The 18,448-nt window shown below is 40.9% G+C and overlaps 2 protein-coding genes across 2 annotated transcripts in view; one reads left to right on the forward strand and one right to left on the reverse strand.

Annotated features, from left to right (window-relative positions):
• flt4 (fms related receptor tyrosine kinase 4) overlaps positions 1-11,217 on the forward strand; it is a 47,156-nt gene extending 35,939 nt beyond the window's left edge. Inside the window, exons 16-30 of the mRNA XM_005719686.1 lie at positions 182-288; positions 2,510-2,645; positions 3,103-3,207; positions 3,416-3,529; positions 4,264-4,352; positions 4,608-4,767; positions 4,863-4,957; positions 7,796-7,918; positions 8,065-8,176; positions 8,390-8,489; positions 8,724-8,829; positions 8,917-9,041; positions 9,395-9,515; positions 9,685-9,770; positions 10,626-11,217. Of these exons, the coding sequence (XP_005719743.1) occupies positions 182-288; positions 2,510-2,645; positions 3,103-3,207; positions 3,416-3,529; positions 4,264-4,352; positions 4,608-4,767; positions 4,863-4,957; positions 7,796-7,918; positions 8,065-8,176; positions 8,390-8,489; positions 8,724-8,829; positions 8,917-9,041; positions 9,395-9,515; positions 9,685-9,770; positions 10,626-10,845 (1,799 nt within the window). The 3' untranslated portion in view covers positions 10,846-11,217. The remainder of the gene's footprint in view (positions 1-181; positions 289-2,509; positions 2,646-3,102; positions 3,208-3,415; positions 3,530-4,263; positions 4,353-4,607; positions 4,768-4,862; positions 4,958-7,795; positions 7,919-8,064; positions 8,177-8,389; positions 8,490-8,723; positions 8,830-8,916; positions 9,042-9,394; positions 9,516-9,684; positions 9,771-10,625) is intronic.
• Positions 11,218-12,705: 1,488 nt separating this feature from the next.
• The window catches only part of ergic1 (endoplasmic reticulum-golgi intermediate compartment 1), a 20,522-nt gene continuing 14,779 nt past the window's right edge, over positions 12,706-18,448 (reverse strand). The window contains exons 5-10 of the mRNA XM_005719687.1: positions 17,570-17,694; positions 16,889-16,993; positions 16,726-16,786; positions 15,395-15,495; positions 14,610-14,732; positions 12,706-13,179 (exon numbers count right to left, since the gene is read on the reverse strand). Of these exons, the coding sequence (XP_005719744.1) occupies positions 13,072-13,179; positions 14,610-14,732; positions 15,395-15,495; positions 16,726-16,786; positions 16,889-16,993; positions 17,570-17,694 (623 nt within the window). The 3' untranslated portion in view covers positions 12,706-13,071. The remainder of the gene's footprint in view (positions 13,180-14,609; positions 14,733-15,394; positions 15,496-16,725; positions 16,787-16,888; positions 16,994-17,569; positions 17,695-18,448) is intronic.

Here is an 18,448-nt window from a genome sequence, read left to right on the forward strand (position 1 = left end):
CTAACGATTTGATTTAAGGAGTTTACTAGAAAGCTGTGGGGCAAATACTTTGTAATTTAGTGCCCCCTATAGTTGGTAAAAGACCAGTCCATGTGACAGGGCTGAGTAATTTTCAGCAGTGTGTGTTTTTAAACCCTTTGCATCTAACACTGACTTTCTTCCTTTCTTTCTTTCCGATAAGGATCAAGTGACCGGGCCAACGTGGAGATTGTAATTCTTATCGGGACTGGAGTCATCGCCGTTTTCTTCTGGGCCTTGCTCATTCTCATCTTCTGCAATGTGAAGCGGGTCAGAGGGCGCCACTTATCACTGTGTCTGAGTTTGTGTCTGTGTGTGTTTCGAGAGGAGCCGACAGGCTGTGACGGAGGCACTTTGACCCCTGACTCCTGTTTTGTCTATCTTTGAGCACAATCTGTTTGTTAGAGATAAGTCTGTCATTTACATCCAGAGACAGTTAGTGATATTTTCTAGGAGCGCATAGAGCGAATCGTTTGCTGCTGTTAGCAACAGCAGCAAACGTGGTCATAATGAGAATCCATTTGCTCTTTATTTGCACACTTGGTAGGGTGAGTCTCTCTTTTAATTAGAGATGGCTTTCCTTTTTTTTTCTCTCCGTCTTGCTTGCAGCATCTCAATGTTTGTCTCTCCACCTTTCGTCTGTCTCTAGCTCTGCTCCTCTATGCTACATTTTTCTCAAATACCTTTCTAATGATGTGTATTATGGTCAGACATCTCCAATTTAGTCTTGTCTGTCCAAATCATATTGTTCCAAATGCAACCTTTCAAAACTAAACCTAACTTTTCAAACCTAAGCTGTGCTGCCATGTTGTTGTTTTTTTAGAGAGATGAGGGTTTTCTACTTAACTGTAACATTTAATCTCCTCACTGAGGCCTATAGAGTCTTTGGTGTAGCTTGCAGCCTCTCAGAGTATTGCACGATCTAACACTGGGGTGGATGGGCTAAGGTGCCCAATCCTGGGAAGATTGTCATTATGTTAACACACACCTGAATTCTCCAGACCAACAAACTTCTGCTTTTACAAGGTGCTCACTGATGTGCCGATGCACTTAACTTGCTGATAATCAGTTACTCGAGTACATTTGATTTCAGCTGTGGGTCAGGTGGTAGACTGGGTCCTCAATCAATGGGTAGGTGGGTGGATTGATTGATCATCCAGTCTGTCGAAGTATCCTTGGGCAAAGTACTGAATCTCACACTCAAGTGTGTGTTTGAATGTTAGATAAAATTGCTTAGGCATGAAATTTAGTGCTTTATGAATGTGTGTGACTGGGTGAAGGCATTATAGAAGTACCAGTCCATTTTACCATTAGCAGCACTTGTCCACCTCTTAATTCATGTGGAAGCAAAAAGGATGCACTTAGTTGTTCACTCTTTGCTTCTGCATTAGTGGTTCAATTTTTGTTAAATAAATAATGACACAGTGTCACCTGTCAGGTGTAAATGTTCATCTCAGATTGTATTTGCCTAATGTTATGACCTGCTAAAGACCAAATTATTTTTTTATGATGTCCTGTTATATAAAACCTTAAAATTGAAGAAGGCTGTACTTTGTACAGGACATATTTGACATATTTTATTTGGATCAGCACTTTTAATAGTAACAATTGAACAGAATACTTTAAGGTCTTCATCTTAGCTAGTTAGATTGCATTGCAACCGTAGCATCACACTAACACTAACAAATGCCAGGTCATGACAGGAGGCTATAAAACATATGTAAACACAACATGAACATACCACATGTAACTACAGTAATAGGCAGTAAACAAAGGTGTTGCTCTCACTCCTGAATAGAAAAGAAGCTCAGTTAATGACATCAGCAACACCCGTGTTTACCTTCTGTTTCAAGTCAACATGGCTGCTGTTGCATGTTGGGCTTTGAAGGCTGCCAAACAAACAAACAAACAAAAACAGGTGTCCTTTAACTAAATACACATCCAGAGACAAACACAGAGCACAAAAGCATTTACTTTTTAAAAGTGTGCTTTTAATGCTTTGTACACAGCACCGCAAATGCACACGGCCTGTGCTTAAGCCACCAGACAAACATTCACTCCCTAAAAGTGCATTACTAATGTCACTTTGCATGCTAAGTAGCTACTAAGCTTATCAGCTGCAGCATTTAGTTAGTGATGAGGTCATGAAGACTCCTGCTAACAATGCCTCATCCTTCGGTGGCTTTCAGTGGCTGCTGTCAGTCAAGCGCAGATGGGCCACTTTATTTAATATTTCAATACAAATCATTTTCTTTGCTTTCAGCAATAAAAGAAAAACACTAAATGTGCTTTAAAAGAGCATGCTGACATATTTCTAACTCTAATAAGAGCATGACTAAAGGTAATTTCACTCGTTTGCAGTATACCATCGACCTTTCCTTCTTTCTGTCCTCGTGTTATTTACGTTTCACATTTGCGCTGCGTGTCCAAGCGCTTCCTTTCCAAGATTCCCTGTTATTCAGCCCACCTCTCGTCTCACCTTGAACTTCAGGTTAACCCAGCAGACATAAAGACAGGTTATCTGTCAATCATTATGGACCCGGGGGAGGTGCCACTGGATGAGCAGTGCGAATACCTGCCCTACGACTCATCGCAGTGGGAGATCTCCAGAGACAGACTCCGGCTAGGTGGGTAACAAGGAACAGTGAGAAAAAAGGGATGGTTGCTAAAGTAGCATAGGAGCCTGAGGTATGTGTGAGGACATGAGCAGGAGTGGATGAGAGGCAAATAGATGGGTGAAACTGAATTACTTTTCCATTTCCACAATCCATAATGGCATGATTCTGGATTGCTGCCAACTGGATAGAGCGCTGCCAGCAATAGTGCTAATGTTAAATATGTGCTCATTCCCAGAACAGCTTTTTAAAAATGCCCAGAAGAAAAGCATCTGTTCCACGACAGCAACTTATGGGAGCATGTTGTCTAATGTCCCGTTGCTCCTCCTTGTCTCCATGGATGCAATCTGCAATTTTTTTCCCATTGCAGATGGAACTGTTTATGTATTCCAGTGAGGCTAAAATCAAGCACGCATCAATCAATAAGCATGAATATCTTGTTGATTTTCTGCTCTTTCTCTTGACACAGGAAAAGTTTTAGGGCACGGTGCCTTTGGAAAAGTAATTGAAGCATCAATCTACGGCATTAGCAAGAGCAAAGGTTTGGACACGGTGGCTGTCAAGATGCTGAAGGGTGAGATTTGGCTTTGTGTGTTTATGTTCTTGGAAGGTTACCCAAAGTGAAGCAAATGCTAAACAGATTTGATGCAGTCAGAGTAATCAAAGTTAGGAGAAATTGCAGTGCAGTGCAGCCCACGCAGTTCATGTTTGTACAAGAAATGCACACGTCAAAATACACAATGTGATGTGTTTTATTTGGAACATTTCACTTTGTATTGCAGACGGAGCCACGGCCAGTGAACACAAAGCCTTGATGTCAGAGTTAAAGATACTGATTCACATTGGCAACCATCTGAATGTAGTAAACCTCCTGGGAGCCTGCACCAAACCAAATGGTGAGGCCAAAGAATTACATGGATTATGTTTGCAAAATCCTATTTTTAGAATGTAATAAGTGGTATTAGTAATATTAGTACAAGTGTTTAGAAACCACACTGATTGAACTTCAAAGTAGCAGACCATATAGAGTGACAGTTCCAAATCTGCTTTGGCATTAACATCAGCACAAATACTGTGTACCAATAGCTTCGTAGCTTGGGTTTCCATGGCCGAGGAGCACCTGTAGGTGGCCCAGTACTCGTGTCCATATAGTGTATTAAATACATTTGCACACAGTCACCTAACAAGATAAATGAACGTGGGATTGTTTTGGTAATGTTGTCACTGTTTCAGCCTTTGATCATCTATTTTCCTCTGTCAGTATTTTTGGGAAAGCTTCATGGTCCGGCTCTGCTCTTTTGTCCTGTTCAGTGTAAAAGTCCTTACATCATTTTGTCCACCCCCCTTTCCCTTATAGCCTGTAACCAAATGAGAGGTAAAACAGATGCCTTCATTCTTTTCCCTTTCACCCATGCATGATTTTGACCTATAGAGAACATTTTTGAGTCACGGACATCTGAAAGTGTTTATCCTAAACAAAAAGCAGCCAGGCAGCTAATCTCAGGCGGGAAATGGTCCAGCTCAAGCTGCAGCGTCTCTATTTCAGATACGGTGCGAGAAAAGACAAAAAAAGAGCTTGTAGACGAGCAGTGAACATGTGCTGAAACATTTGAAACATCTCTGTTACCAGGCCCGCTGATGGTGATTGTGGAATACTGCAAGTATGGGAATCTCTCCAACTTCCTACGAGCCAAGAGAGAGTTCTTCCTCCCTTACAGGGTAACACAGCGCTGCAGAACTCAAGCAATTTATTCAAGCACTTTCACATTTGTTCTCTGATGGCAGCTCAAAGCTCAGAAAGACTATCTGTAATCATGTTTTCATTTTAACCTTTTAGTCTGTCTCATTTTTCTACCTCTGCTTTGTCCCCTTTATGTAGTTTCTGTTCACAAACTCAGTTATCTGCCATGTTCTGTAAGTCTTAAGCCCGATATTGATTTTTGAGATGATTCATTGAAACGCTTCCCCACTTAGGATCGCTCTCCAAAAACCCAGAGCCAGGTGAGGCGGATGATTGAAGCGGGTCAGATTGCCCAGAGGACTCGTCAACCGCCCTCTCCATCCTCCTCCCCGCTCACCGCTTCTCAGAGTACATCATCCAATACGTCCAGTCAGACTCCCGCTGTAGAGAAAAGTGAGTCATTTTATGTGATTGAACTCCTCATCCCGCACCGCGCTGTTTTCTTTTCTCGCCGTGACTGCCCTCATCCTCTCCTTCTCTCTCTCCAGTGGAGGACTTGTGGAAAACTCCTCTGACGATAGAAGATTTGATTTGCTACAGTTTCCAGGTGGCTCGTGGGATGGAGTTCCTGGCTTCCAGAAAGGTTAATTCTCAGCATTACAGTGTGGACAATTAATGATTAAGCTGTGATGAATTGTCACCGGAGGTTCGCTTCAGAGGCAGCGGCTTGTAGTTTGGGGCATTTATGAGGGGTGGCTCAGGTGGTAGAGCAGGGTCAACCGCTAATGCTTGGCATCTCCGATCCCTTGGCTCAGAGTGTCATGTTCTGCCATGCTTCCTGTGACAGCTCCACTGGCATAGAGTATGCATCTGAATGGGTAATTGAGCGGTTAAGTGTTTTGTGCACTAAGGTGGAAGGACACTATGTGAGTGCATTTCATTTACCATCAACTTTTCAGTCCTTTGTGCCTAACAATGATCCCCAGTTTAAAACTAGCAGAAGAATATGGATGTTTTTGCATTGATGCCACAGTGCAATACACAAATTAAATTAGAAAGATTTTTAATGAAGAAAAAAAAAAGGTTTAACATTGGCATTTTGAATCGATTGCAGTTACGATATTAGTGGTTTTCTCAGTCCAACATACAACAACTCAGACCAACTGTGATGAAAGCACAAATTACCATTTCAGAGTCAATAACAGAAAGAAATTTATTAATTAAAAAGAAAAAAGTTGTCTTTAACAGCTGATATAATCTGGAAATCAAACTTAAGAAAAGAAACAGAAATAACACAGATTCTTTTCCTGAGGTTTAAAATATGATGCCGAGGACACAAAATATGAAGACGTTAGGGGATGGTGTAACTGCCTGCTGAATCACTAATTACTCTTAAGGTTTTAACATCAACTAAAGAACAGGTTAAGGAATTGACAGAGGCATTGCTTACCAGAATTGGCAAGGGTTTATGTTACAAATATAGCCCCAGTGATAGCATAACAAAGGAAACTGGACCCAGAATGGAACCTTGAGATACACCACAAAAGAAGAGTGTAGTTACCATTGCTGATGGAAAAAGACTTGAACCTGGGAAGTACTACCATAAATACCAATACATTGTATACAAGAACAATAAAGTCACCAGCATCAACACAGCATCAATACATTAAATGTCATTTAAAGGTACCATTATCCGTAGTTTTCTTTTGAGTTTAAAATATTGAAACCATTAAAAATACAGACAATGCAACCGGCATCAGAATAAAATGTAATCCTGTTCATCCTTACCTCAAACCTCGTCGATGAACTGAACTCATCGAACCCTCCCATCTCCAGACAGCGTACAACGCTATAAGCTAACAGTATGCCAGCTAATGTTAGGCTGTTCAAAAAATTGTCCTAAATATCACACGTTCCATCCAACAAACACTTTGATTAAATTCTCACATCGTACAAGAGTTTACTCGCTAAGTGTCACTGTTCAGCAATGTTAGTTACACCAATGTGAATATCGACAGCTGGACTAAAGCCTAGACTCGCTACAGATTACTTGTCCTACAGTGGCCACCGTAGCTAGGCTTGTGCACTTCATTTAGCTGCAATCTACTGACATCTAGTGGTGAGACTTTATACACCGTAACTAAGATTTGTTCTCTTTATGAGAGCAATTACTGGTGCGTGTTTAAAGTAGACAATCGTTGTGTACTAACTGCATAGACAACATGAAAAAGAAACTAAATCCCAGCTTAGAAATAGCACAGTTTGTAGAGGCGCTTGACGTGTTATGGTATTTTATATATTCTGTTACCCTGTATGATCACTATTTTATTATTACTGGTATTGTTATATTATTATAGCGCCTTTTATGTTCAAATTTATTTTAGATACCCGAAATACATGTGAGCAGGTTAAAAACAGTAGTGTATTATGATTAATGAAGCGATCATTCAATCTGTTCTGCAGCAACTGCATTTGTTGCTCTGGTAATGTGGAGAAAATACACAGTAGTATAAACTGGGACTACTCAATTTAAATATTAAGCACAATTCCTAAGTACTTGTCATTTCTTATAGTGACTCTGCCACCTGACCTTGACACTGGAAGTGCATCAGGAGTGTTATCACAAAGTATCTAGGCCTCCTGAGTTATACTGTCTAACGAGCAAAATCTTTTGACTTAAGAGATAAGAGGTGAGCTTTTCTCAGAGCAGTTTTTATTGAAGTACAAGAGATAGGACTAAACTGATTTAAAATTATATGACTTTTTTAAAATTCATGAATATTAAAAAAACATGAAATCAACTTAGAATTGAAGTTTTGTCTGCACATAAAATGACATTAAAGGCATTCAGGTACAAGTAAAGCAATAAAATTAAGATTGTGTTTTAATTTTGAGGAATACTCCTCGCAAACAGCAGAGATGTTTCAAAGCACTTCGATGCAAACTGAATTCTCACATTTTCCAGGCCTTAGAGAGGTGTGTTATTGGATTGTTTCAGTTTGACGGTGAGCTGATTTGATCCCCATGAACTCAAAACACTGTCAAAATAAGCTTTTAAAAATTGTGTTTTACCAAAACACTGATACGCATTGCTATGGTTCATTGCACTGTAACTGGATAAATGATTAAATCGGAAAAAAGGGAGCAGCTGCAACTTGTAATGAATGTGATACTGAGACTTACAACAGCAGACTGGCTGACTTTATTTGACTCCCCCAAACCACTCAAAGCTGTGTTTGCTTGCCAGGTTTGTGAAGGGTGCTGGAAGAGATACAGTTCAGCCCCAGTTACAAACTGGCACACGCAGACACAAACACACTCCCTGGTTTTAAAAAATGGTCAATGGTACACTCTCCCAAATAACACTTACGCAGAGGAAACAAGGCGGACACCGCGCATGCAACCACTTAAAAATCACGCACATACTCAAACACCTGTCTGCGGAGTTATGATGTATGCGTGGTCCTGTGTGTATCAACAGTGTATCCACAGAGACCTGGCCGCCCGTAACATCCTCCTGTCAGAGAACAACATTGTGAAGATCTGTGATTTTGGGCTGGCCCGAGACATTTACAAAGACCCCGACTACGTCAGGAAAGGCAACGTATGTCACCACTTTAGCTTCCCGGGAAAGAATACACTTTTTAATTGTTATTATTTCTTTTTATCCACCCACATAAAGATTACTTTTAATGGCGAGTCTCAGCTGTGTTTTATCTGCCTGTCATATCTGTTTTAATGTTCTCTCAGGCTCGCCTCCCTTTGAAGTGGATGGCCCCAGAGAGCATCTTTGACAAAGTGTACACCAGCCAGAGTGACGTGTGGTCCTTTGGAGTTCTCCTTTGGGAAATCTTTTCACTCGGTAAGAAGTCGGAATCATAACACATGCACACGCATCTTTTATGTCATCTGTGCAGAACTCAGTCTCTTGTGATTGAAAATATCTATAAATGTCAGCCGGTGCCAAAAGCAATGAACTTTTACTAGCAGAACGAATCAGCATCCCTAGTATACAAGTACTCAGTCATTTGTCTTCCTGTTCCTAATGTGGTGGTTGATGCTGGTCTTTTCTTAGGTGCATCTCCGTATCCGGGGGTACAGATTGACGAAGAGTTTTGCAAGCGATTGAAAGAGGGCGTCAGGATGAGAGCACCGGAGACTGCCTCTCCTGAAATGTAAGCATTTAGTTTCTCTCTTTCTTTCCGCATCTTCGAGAAAAAAAATGCTTCTGCTTTCAGGAAGAAAATATTGCTCTTAATGTCTTTAACTGGGTAAACCAGTTAGAAGAATGACTTCCATTTTAATGTCATTAAGTTGATTTGCACATCTAGGGAACAATGTAGGATGGCATTTGTAGATGCATTTGAGGCTGTTATTCTTGTTAAGACTGCGCTGCCCTCTGCTGGTAGATATGGCATCATGCTGGCCTGCTGGCAGGGCGAGCCAAAAGAGAGGCCCACCTTCCCCGCCTTGGTCCAGATCCTGGGAGACCTGCTGCAGGACAACAGTCTACCTGTAAGTTCTGCTGGAGAGATAAGGTCTCCAACTTTCTTCTGTAGTTTTTCTTTCTTGGGGTCTGGATCTTGTTCTTATTTCCTTCAGGATGGGAAGGACTACATCCCCCTGAACCACTCACAGAACTCTGAAGACGATGGTTTCTCTCAAGCCTCTTCGCGCCCGCCATCTGAGGAAGAACTGAGACTCGCTTGCAACACTATGCCCACAAGGTACAAGAGAGCAATCCCCTTTTATCCACCAGACCCCATAAAACGATATGAATGATACTTTGATTTAAAAGATCACACATGAGTAGGACTTCTTATCATGAATCCCTTTTTTTCTGAGGTGTTTGCTTGAGCAGATTGTTATGGTTGGATTTATCAAACTCTCACTTTTTTTCATGAACATAATGCATCATAAATACAACATATATAAGGATTCCAATAGCTATGTAAAGATTCCAATTAACGTCCAAAAATGCTGGTAAACTGAAATTTGTGTTTCAATTATTAAAAATAGAAATGCAATATGCAGCTCAAGTTTGTTTGCGATCATTGCCTTTTCTCTGTCTTTCGGTCAGGTATTATAATTGTGTGCCCTTTGCTGGCTGTGTGTTCGTGGGGCCGTCCAAAATATGCCAGCCCAGAGTGAAGACCTTTGAAGAGTTGCCTCTTGAGATGCATCCACAGAAACCTCCTCAAGTAAGCTTCTTATCCTCTTATCAGCTATCGGAAAATGTGAACTGACTGGTGACATTTTCTGAAAGCTTTTTCAGACTTAGACATTATCACCTATGTTTATTACTAAAAATGGTCGTTCTTGGTCGAGACAGATGTAGCACCTGCGTCAACCTGTGTCTTTTTTCTCTAGGACAACCAGACGGACAGCGGGATGGTTCTGGCCTCCGAAGAATTTGAGAGAATTGAGCACAACCATGGGGGTGTTGTCTTGAAAAGGTTAAATGATATGAAAGCAAAAATCTGAATATCTGTGAAAACTGGAATCGAAGCACTAGACGTACGCAGCCAGCTGTTTAGTCACACCATCTGACATTTGGACCGCTACACACTCATTTCTCACCATGAAACAGCACAATGACTGTCGAGTTAAAGAAAAACTTTAGAAATGGATGCCTTTATGCTCCACATGTTTCAGAGTCAATACGAGAAAACATTTGCACTCTTTTGCTCGGAAACTGCAGAATAGTCACCCGCTGCTTTATGTGGAACGAAACTAGATTTGCAAAGGAAGTAAGCATCAGTGCAGTCTCGATCTATGCATGGGTAAGTGGGAGTAAACAACTGTCTGAGTCATTCAAACCTGGGTATTAGCAACATTTTGAGAGTTGCAATGTTGTAAAAAGCCAACATAAACTAAAAGTGAAAAAAGCATGTTTTTATGGAGAACTTACTCCTACAGCAAAGTGTAGGAGGAGCCTATGTGAGCAGATGCTCTGATCAAAAAGGAGTCAAAAATAAATAAACTATCCCATTCTTTAGAGGATATATTACATAATATATAATATAGTACGTATATTAAATCAGTCTGTCAGTATCTTTGGTGCCTCTGAAAGTCTTTTGCTTAATAATGTCTTCAAGCAGCTGGGCTCCATCATTTTGCACAAATATTTCGTAAGTGTACATGCTGGGGATTTGTGTATTCGGGACTGTCTTGCAATAATAAGCTCATGGTAATAAACAGGGGAGTTCAGCAATGATTATCTAGGTTATAGAGAATTGTATCAATCAAAATTCACAGAAAGTTGTTTAGCCTGAGTTGGGAGTCTGTAATTTTTTTCCTTCTTTCCTCAGTCGTATAAACAGTAGCAGCAGCACGGAGCCTCTGACAGCCTCCCACAGTTCCCCAGATCAAAGCCATGCCACAGGCAGCTCCAGGCTCCGGCCCAACTTCTTCAGCCAGCTGTCAGGTCAGACCTTCTACAACAACGAGTACGGACACCTGTCCGAGGAGGGCTTCTGTGACTTCTACTCCTCACCGAACACCACCTCCCCGGCCTCTTCGAATGTGTAATTTTACCAAAGATGCATAAAAAAGGGGTTTAACACAGACAGCTGAGGTTGAGGATGGTTTGCAGTAACATCTCAGTATTGACATGTAACTAGTCTTTTTTTTTTTTATATATTGAAGATCAGGTTTTAGATTCTCATGATTACTTTCTCCTCATCTCGAAATCCTTCTTCTCTCAGACTGTTGCCTCAACAAATGGACTGAGCTACATGTGCCTGAAGTTCCTCTAACCAGCCACTGCGTGGCAGCATTATGACAAAAACAAACCACAAGTATTTTCTAGTCACACACATATATATATTTTTATCTTTTATATGCAGAGAATTCTTTCTTTATTTGTGCAAATTATGACTCATACAAGAGGAAATAAAGAATTTTATCTCCTTCTGCTTGTTTTTTCCCCAATGATGAATATGAATTTAGAGTTGGATCTGTCGTAAAAGCTGTACTTCAGTGGAGTAAAGTGTCAATTTGTGTTTTGGCCCACAATGAGAAAGAGCCACAAGATCTGTGATTTAGTCAGTGAAGTAAACAGATATTTGTGGCATCTGTGTCATTCAGTGGAGGTGGACACACTTAGACTCACAACATTGCTAATAAGTGATGGAAGTAAACAGAGGGATGGAGGGGGAATAAAAGGAGTGACTCACGGTAAGCACCTTTATCAGAGCTGGACGCAAGCACGATGATAGCTGTAACAGCTTAACGCCCTCTTACAAGCTCACATCACAAATGACAGCCTGCAGGGTGTTGTCCCAGGCTGCCAGCTGAGGGAAATGAGAACCGGCTTGGTGCAAAGTCCACTTTGTATACACACACTCTCCTAGCTGTAAATGTCACAAAGTCAGAGACACAAAGGTGCCACTTTCAGCTTCTAAGAATAATCGTTACCATGTTGTTCAGGTAAAAAGTCATAATCTGGCCTTCATAATTTGACTTTTTATTACAAATACATTTCTTGCAGTTTAAAGAAGCTAAAAGAAATAAAAAGACACCTAAAATTTTTAAAGCCAAAACTCGTTCACAGATAACTTTCTGAGGTTTTTTTGGAAACACGAATCATACCAGAGTAACCTTTATCGTAACCTCTGAGGACAGCGCAGGGATTACAGTAATTTGAGCGTTAAAGAGAAAAGGATGGTACTCGGAGTAGAAAAACAGGTTTTAAGGTGCTTTTAACTCAGCGATAATCACTGACATAACAGGGAGTGTTGTAATGACAACAGAATAAAAGGAAGCAGAGGCCCTGATGAACAGGTTTTTCCCTTTTAAAAACAAACCTTTATTGAAACCACACCAAAATTCATTTTTGAAAAAAAATCATGTACCATGTAAATAAACAAACAAACAAACAAACAAAAAAAGAATAGAAAAACAAACAAACACAGACATTCACTATATTTTTGCCATCACTGAGACTGAGTAGAAATAAAGTGGAAACTAGAGACTGTAAAGTAAACAATGATAAATGCTGCACCGATACTGAAACAAGCAGGAGAAACTGAAAAGCTTTCAGTGGCACAAAGAGAGCTGGTGATGATCCTGTACGGTTTAACAGTAAGCCAAAAGGCACACAGGTGGAATACTGGCGATAAAAACGACAGACCACGCTACATGACACAAAATGCTATTTGTACACACTATGCTTTAGATTTCATCCCGTCCTCTGCACGTTTTATGAACCCTGACAATACTTCCTTCACACGAGGACCAAAAATCTAAATTGGTCTCCTAATTTACAACACATCTGGCTGAGATGATCCTGTTTTGATGCCATTTACTCCCTGAATTATATCATTTCCTATACCCATGATTAAAAAAATGTTCCTTTGATTTAATATATGTGGATGTCTATTATTATTCTTTCGTGTCATTCTAAATATATCAGCTGCAACGTTTAAAGAAAAAAAAAAATACAGGATGAATCCCTGGCACACTCAGTAACAAAAGATATCATCTCCTCTCCTTTCCCCTCCTGACACTGAAGATGGAGGAAGCCGACATGTGATAGTCAGCATTCTCACGTCACTGGAGCAGAAGGAGCCAGAGAGGATCTTTAATAAAACAGACGCATCCCTGCAGCCTGGTAGTTAAATCAAGTGCCCGAGACTCTTATATGGACAAGGTGATACAATCTCCTGAAGGAGGTCGTTTCGGACTGGATTTAGCTAACAGGCTAGCAACTTTGCACTTATAAATAAGATGTGAGGAGAGGGTTGGAAACAGTCATCATGACATTTTGCCAATCTGTATCTTCTTCCAGGCCTCAGAAGCAGTGAAAATACAGGAGTCGATGATCCCCGCGACTGTGAACGTCCCTCCGACGATGGCACAAATCTACAAAAAAAGAAAGAAAATGAAAAAACGATCCTGTCAGGCTTCATATTTCAGAGCTTTGATGTCTTCTTCTTAAGTCTCAATATCAGCTGGGCCTAATCCTATTTATCAAAACAATGCTCTGCGCCAACGCCACAGAATTTATAGGAATCCAACAAAAAGCCCTGCTGTAGGCTGACTCACTAGCTTGAGCCGTGACTCATGATCACATTAAAAACAGTCATCTCCTACCCATGCCTTAAGTCATGATAAACCTAAACAACACACAAGACGAATAATGGTGTAGCTCATCAGGCAGGCTGCCAACTCAAGCCTGACCGCATTATCAGTCAACAGGAAACTTTCTGATGAGGTGCTACAGGCTACGCCAAAATTCCACCGATGACAAAGGGAGTTGAGGAAGACAAAGGGAGTTCAGTGAGTTAGGAAATGGTCATTAAGTTTCATACCAACACCACGAAAGCTTCATTCAGAAGATGGTTAGACTTTGGTTAGCACAAAAACTAGAAAAAGGAGGGAACGGCTAGCCAGGCTTTGATCAGAGATCAACCCAGCAGCATTATTCTTAACCATGTTAGCAAACATTTGAATGGCTTATTTTCTATCTGTTACTGGGCAGTGAAGATATTCAATCACAAAGCTGAGATATTTAGCTAAAATGCACCAATTTTTCTCCTCATTTCCCTTCCTTAAGAACAGCTTCTTGACCGCTACCCTTACACTGAGATCAAATTTTAATTCAACTTTAGCGAATAGCAGATGAATCAACTGAAGGGCCAGATGCATCTCTCAGGTCAATTTCTTCAGAACATGCCTGACACGTCTTCTGCTGTCATCTATTTCTACAGTTTTCTCATTTTTTTTAAAGTCTCCAGCTCTTTGGGAATCACTTTGTTGTTGCGCAAATCCTATTTTATGCCACACGGCATAAAAACTGTTATCTTTGACATTTTTCATAGACTTAACTAAAGAAACTGGAATAAAGGTGCTTTTGTGATAAAAACAAAGTGCCTAAAGATACGATTTAAAATATGTTATTTGCCGAGTTGTCCGTTATGTGTAAACACAACACTAGTTCATTCACTGAGTCAGGTGCCTTTTCTATCCTTGAATGATTCATAGGTGGCATAACAAACAAACAGAAAAGGTCACGTACACGACTGAAAATGAGTGAAAAAGCAGCCAAAGTCCAGAGAAAAACTGTGAAAGACTTTCAGAAAAGCTGGAAAATTATTACTTAAGCCCTTTAAAAACAATTCAAGAATATCTGGCTCATTGAAAGCAAAATATAATGAAATAAGGTGTGGTTCAAGACTTTTGCACAGGATAGTAAAAAGTTGATCTTTGGACTTGAACTTGAAAGACCTGCAATTCAAATAAAAGCGGCTTTTGTAAACAGCTTTGGGGCCGCGGGCTTTGTGTTTACTCACTGTTGTGATGAAGCGGTAGAGGGGCTGTCTCCGCTCCGTGTACTTCACTGTGATCGGACTGAGATCGTACCTGAACCAGATCGCTGGGATAATTCTTCCCGTGTGGCTGTAAGCAACATATTCCTGTGTGTGAGGGGGAAAAAAAAAAAAAAAAGATTACAAGTGAGGAACTTAATCCCATTACGTTTATAAAATAAATCAGCACATATTCTCATCTACAGTGGTGGCAGTGGTGTTTATGAGTCACTACAGAATCAGTTTCGGAATAAGTCACTCCACAGTCATAAATGATTCAATAAAAATGAATCTCAGCTGAATATTATTCCAATGAAGCAATCTCGAGGAGGCTACAATGTAAATTGAATTATTGTTACGAGCTGACAACGTTATCAATAATGTTGACCACATTAAACACATTTAACACAACGCAGAAGAATGTCGCAGTCCAAGCTCTGATGCGAGCCTCAGCTGGACCACTATTTACGCTTTGGAAATATTTTGCTCAGGCCCTTATTGTCCCTTCTTCACAGCTGACCTGCAGTGTTATTATTCCACACTCCACTCCCAGCTGTCTTCCTACACAGTTCCAGGAAGTGTTTTTTCTTTTTTTCCTTTATGGTTTGTTGACATCTTGAGAGTTTTTCCAGTCACTAGGATTGAGCTTTCACTTTCAGATGAGTGCAATGTTAACACGAGCTATACGTGCTCCGGCCGTATGCCGACATGGACGCGCTGCCTCTATGATGAGAAAAGGTCATCAGCTAATGAGTGCAGGGATGCGGTACCTTATTGGCTACTGTGTACTGATAAGAGAACCTCTGTCTGCCTGAGAGGTCTTCATACACTGTTGGTACAATCTTCAATATGTAGTCATGTGAAGCAAGAGCTGCAAGAGACATAACATTAATTAAATAAGACAAACAAAGCATCTTCAGTATTCAAGATGAATGCTGTCTTTGTAAAACAAGTTCCCATGTAGTTCTGTCCAGTGAGTGTCTTGTGACATTACATCATCCTAAGCTACATTGCCAAAGGTATTCACTCACCTACCAACCATTGAATTCAGGTGTTCCAATCACTCCCACAGTCATAGTTGTATAAAATCAATCACCTTTAATGCTCTACAAACATATTTTAAAAATCGGTCGCTCAGTGAATTCAAGTGTGGTACCTTGATAGGATGTTGCCTTTGCAATAGGTCCAATCGTGAAACTCCCTCACTACTAAATAGTCCAGAGTCAGCTGTTAGTGGTATTATAACAAAAGCGGAAGTCATAAGCAATCAACCATGAAGCACCTTGTAAGGTCGCCAACTTTCTGCAGAGTCAATCGCTACAAACCCCCAAACTTCATGTGGACTTCAGATTAGCTCAACAGCAGTGTGTAGGGAGCTTCATAGAATGGGTTTGCATGGCAAAGAAACCACATGAAAGTCTTACATCACCAAGCTCAATGCAAAGCATTGGATGCAGTAATGTAAAGCACGTCACCACTGGACTCTAGAGCAGTGAAGACTTGTTTTCTGGAGTGACGACTCTGGCAATCTGGGGTCTTGTGCCAGGAGAACAGTACTTGTCTGACAGCACCATGCCAAGCGTAAAGTCTAATGAAGAGGGGATTATGGCTCAGGGTTGTTTTTCGGTAGTTGGGCTCAGCCCCTTAAGTTCTATTAAGAACTAAGGGCCCCTTCCTGTTCCAATAAGACTGCGTACCAGTGTGCAAAACAAGGTCCATAAAGAAATGGATGAGCAAGTTTGATGTGTGAAGAACTTGACTGGCCTGCACAGAGTCCTGAACTCAATCTAACAGAACAGGATAAATTAAGAGCGGAGACTGTGAGCCAGGCCTTCTTGTCCAACATCCGTGTCTGACCTCACAAATGTGCTTCTGGTCAAAAACTCCCATAAACACACTTCTAAACTTCGTGGAAACTTCCCAGAAGATTTAAAGCTGTAAACGGTGGGGCAGCATATAAAACCCGATGGATTAAGAATATGATGACACTCAACTTCATGTGTGTGTGAAGGCAGACAAGGGAATACTTCTGGCAATATGGTGTACATAAGCACTGTCATAAGTTGGTCATAATTATTACATTTGCTGTCTAGATACATACGATTAGATGACATCTTGTCTGCCCCTCCTAAAGCATTAAAGGCTCCTTGGACTTTCTGTACCTGTGTGACAATGAAGAGAGAAAAGATCTGTGTTCATATTGCAGATATTCTTCTCCACTTTCTCCATCTAAAAAAAAGAAATAAATAAAAAATGTGTCCCACCTGGAGCTTTTCTCCAAAGGCAAGCTTGTGGATGGTGTGGGTCATGTCAGGGCTTTGAGGCTGTGCTGTGGCACTATGTGTCGACACGTGGAAGTTTCCCGGTACCTGAACACAAATAAACACATTGAGGTGGGTTTGTGCCTAACACCACAAGCACCTGCAAGACATTTAGTTAGCTAATGAGGGAGCCTGAATGCATTTGGTTGGAAACTAAATGTTCCTTGCCTCCCAACCGCGCGTGTTTTACATATTTCCAACTACTCCCCCAAGCATGAGTGTCAATTGTTCAACTGCAGGGTTAATCACTGTAAATGCAGTGGAAAGACTGACGCACAAGATGCAGACGTGAGACAAACACAGCTTCATGGAGCCTAGATTATACGGATAGGTGTAACTAAATCCAAGAGCACCCTCAATTTAGCGTAACTCAATTTAGACCCAAGAGGTTGGTGGGGGCAATCTCCATTTTTAACTCGAGTCCAACTCAAATATACAAACTGACATTCAATCCAAGCTTGCTTGTCAGTAAAATACAAATATCAGCCCGACCCAGTCCATCACAGTGTAACTACTGGGCACAGAAAAGCAGAGTTTTGCAATTTCCTGAAGGGAAGCAGTAGTATAAGTGATTCACACAGCATGTATGGATTAGGCTTCTCGCACTCTCAGGTGAGGTCTTACTTTGTTGATGCTGAACTCTCCCTCAAAGCGACAACCATCACCCTGGTTGAGGGGAATCTTCATGGAGTTCTCTATGTGACCGACCTCGTGGCGTCCCATCTCATCTTGGATGTCCAAACCCACCACTGAAAGCAAAGAAACAAACTCAGACGAGTGCGAGGACGATCGGCCAATAAATCGTTTCGTTAAACAACAGAAAGGAATCAACAAAAAGAAGAAAAAAAAAACATTGACAGTTTTTCTGAGACTTATTTGTTTTAGTGATTACTTTAATCTCTAAGATATCCGGAAAACAATGATGAACTCAAGTGATTTTTTTAACTCTATAACAAATATTTGCCTATTTTATTGATGAGTTTCAGCAGAAATCAGCAATCTGGGAGCATCACCACCTTCTGGTTAAATATGAGCACCTGTTTGTTGTTGCTGTTTTATTTATTTTATTTTGAAAAACCAAACAAGCACTTTTTATTCAAAAAGAAAAAGAGAATATCTGATTATCACTGCACAAAGTGACCCACAGAGTAAACACACAATCAGACCATTTACGATACCCAATCACCCCCGTCTCCCCGTGTCGGTGTTTTTCCATCTAGACTTCACCCCTTTCTTTTAGGCGGCGGTGGCACACATTGGCAGTGGCCTATTTTCAGAGCCTGCCTGCATTTTATGTCACCCACGAGTGCACAGAGAGAGAGAGAGGGATGTCTGCTTGATCTGTGCTAAAAACCTCCACATGCCGTCTGTCTGACCTTTGACATTCAAGACGGGATTCTCCCCCCTCTCCATCTCTATCCAGATCTCAAAATACAGTGCATAAATATAAGTGACGTGTGTGTGTGTGTGTGTGTGTGTGTGTGTGTGTGTGTGTGTGTGTGT

The sequence above is a fragment of the Pundamilia nyererei genome, unplaced genomic scaffold (genome assembly GCF_000239375.1).
Source record: "Pundamilia nyererei isolate P.nyererei 1_Seehausen unplaced genomic scaffold, PunNye1.0 scaffold00001, whole genome shotgun sequence".
Taxonomy (NCBI): Eukaryota; Metazoa; Chordata; class Actinopteri; order Cichliformes; family Cichlidae; genus Pundamilia; species Pundamilia nyererei.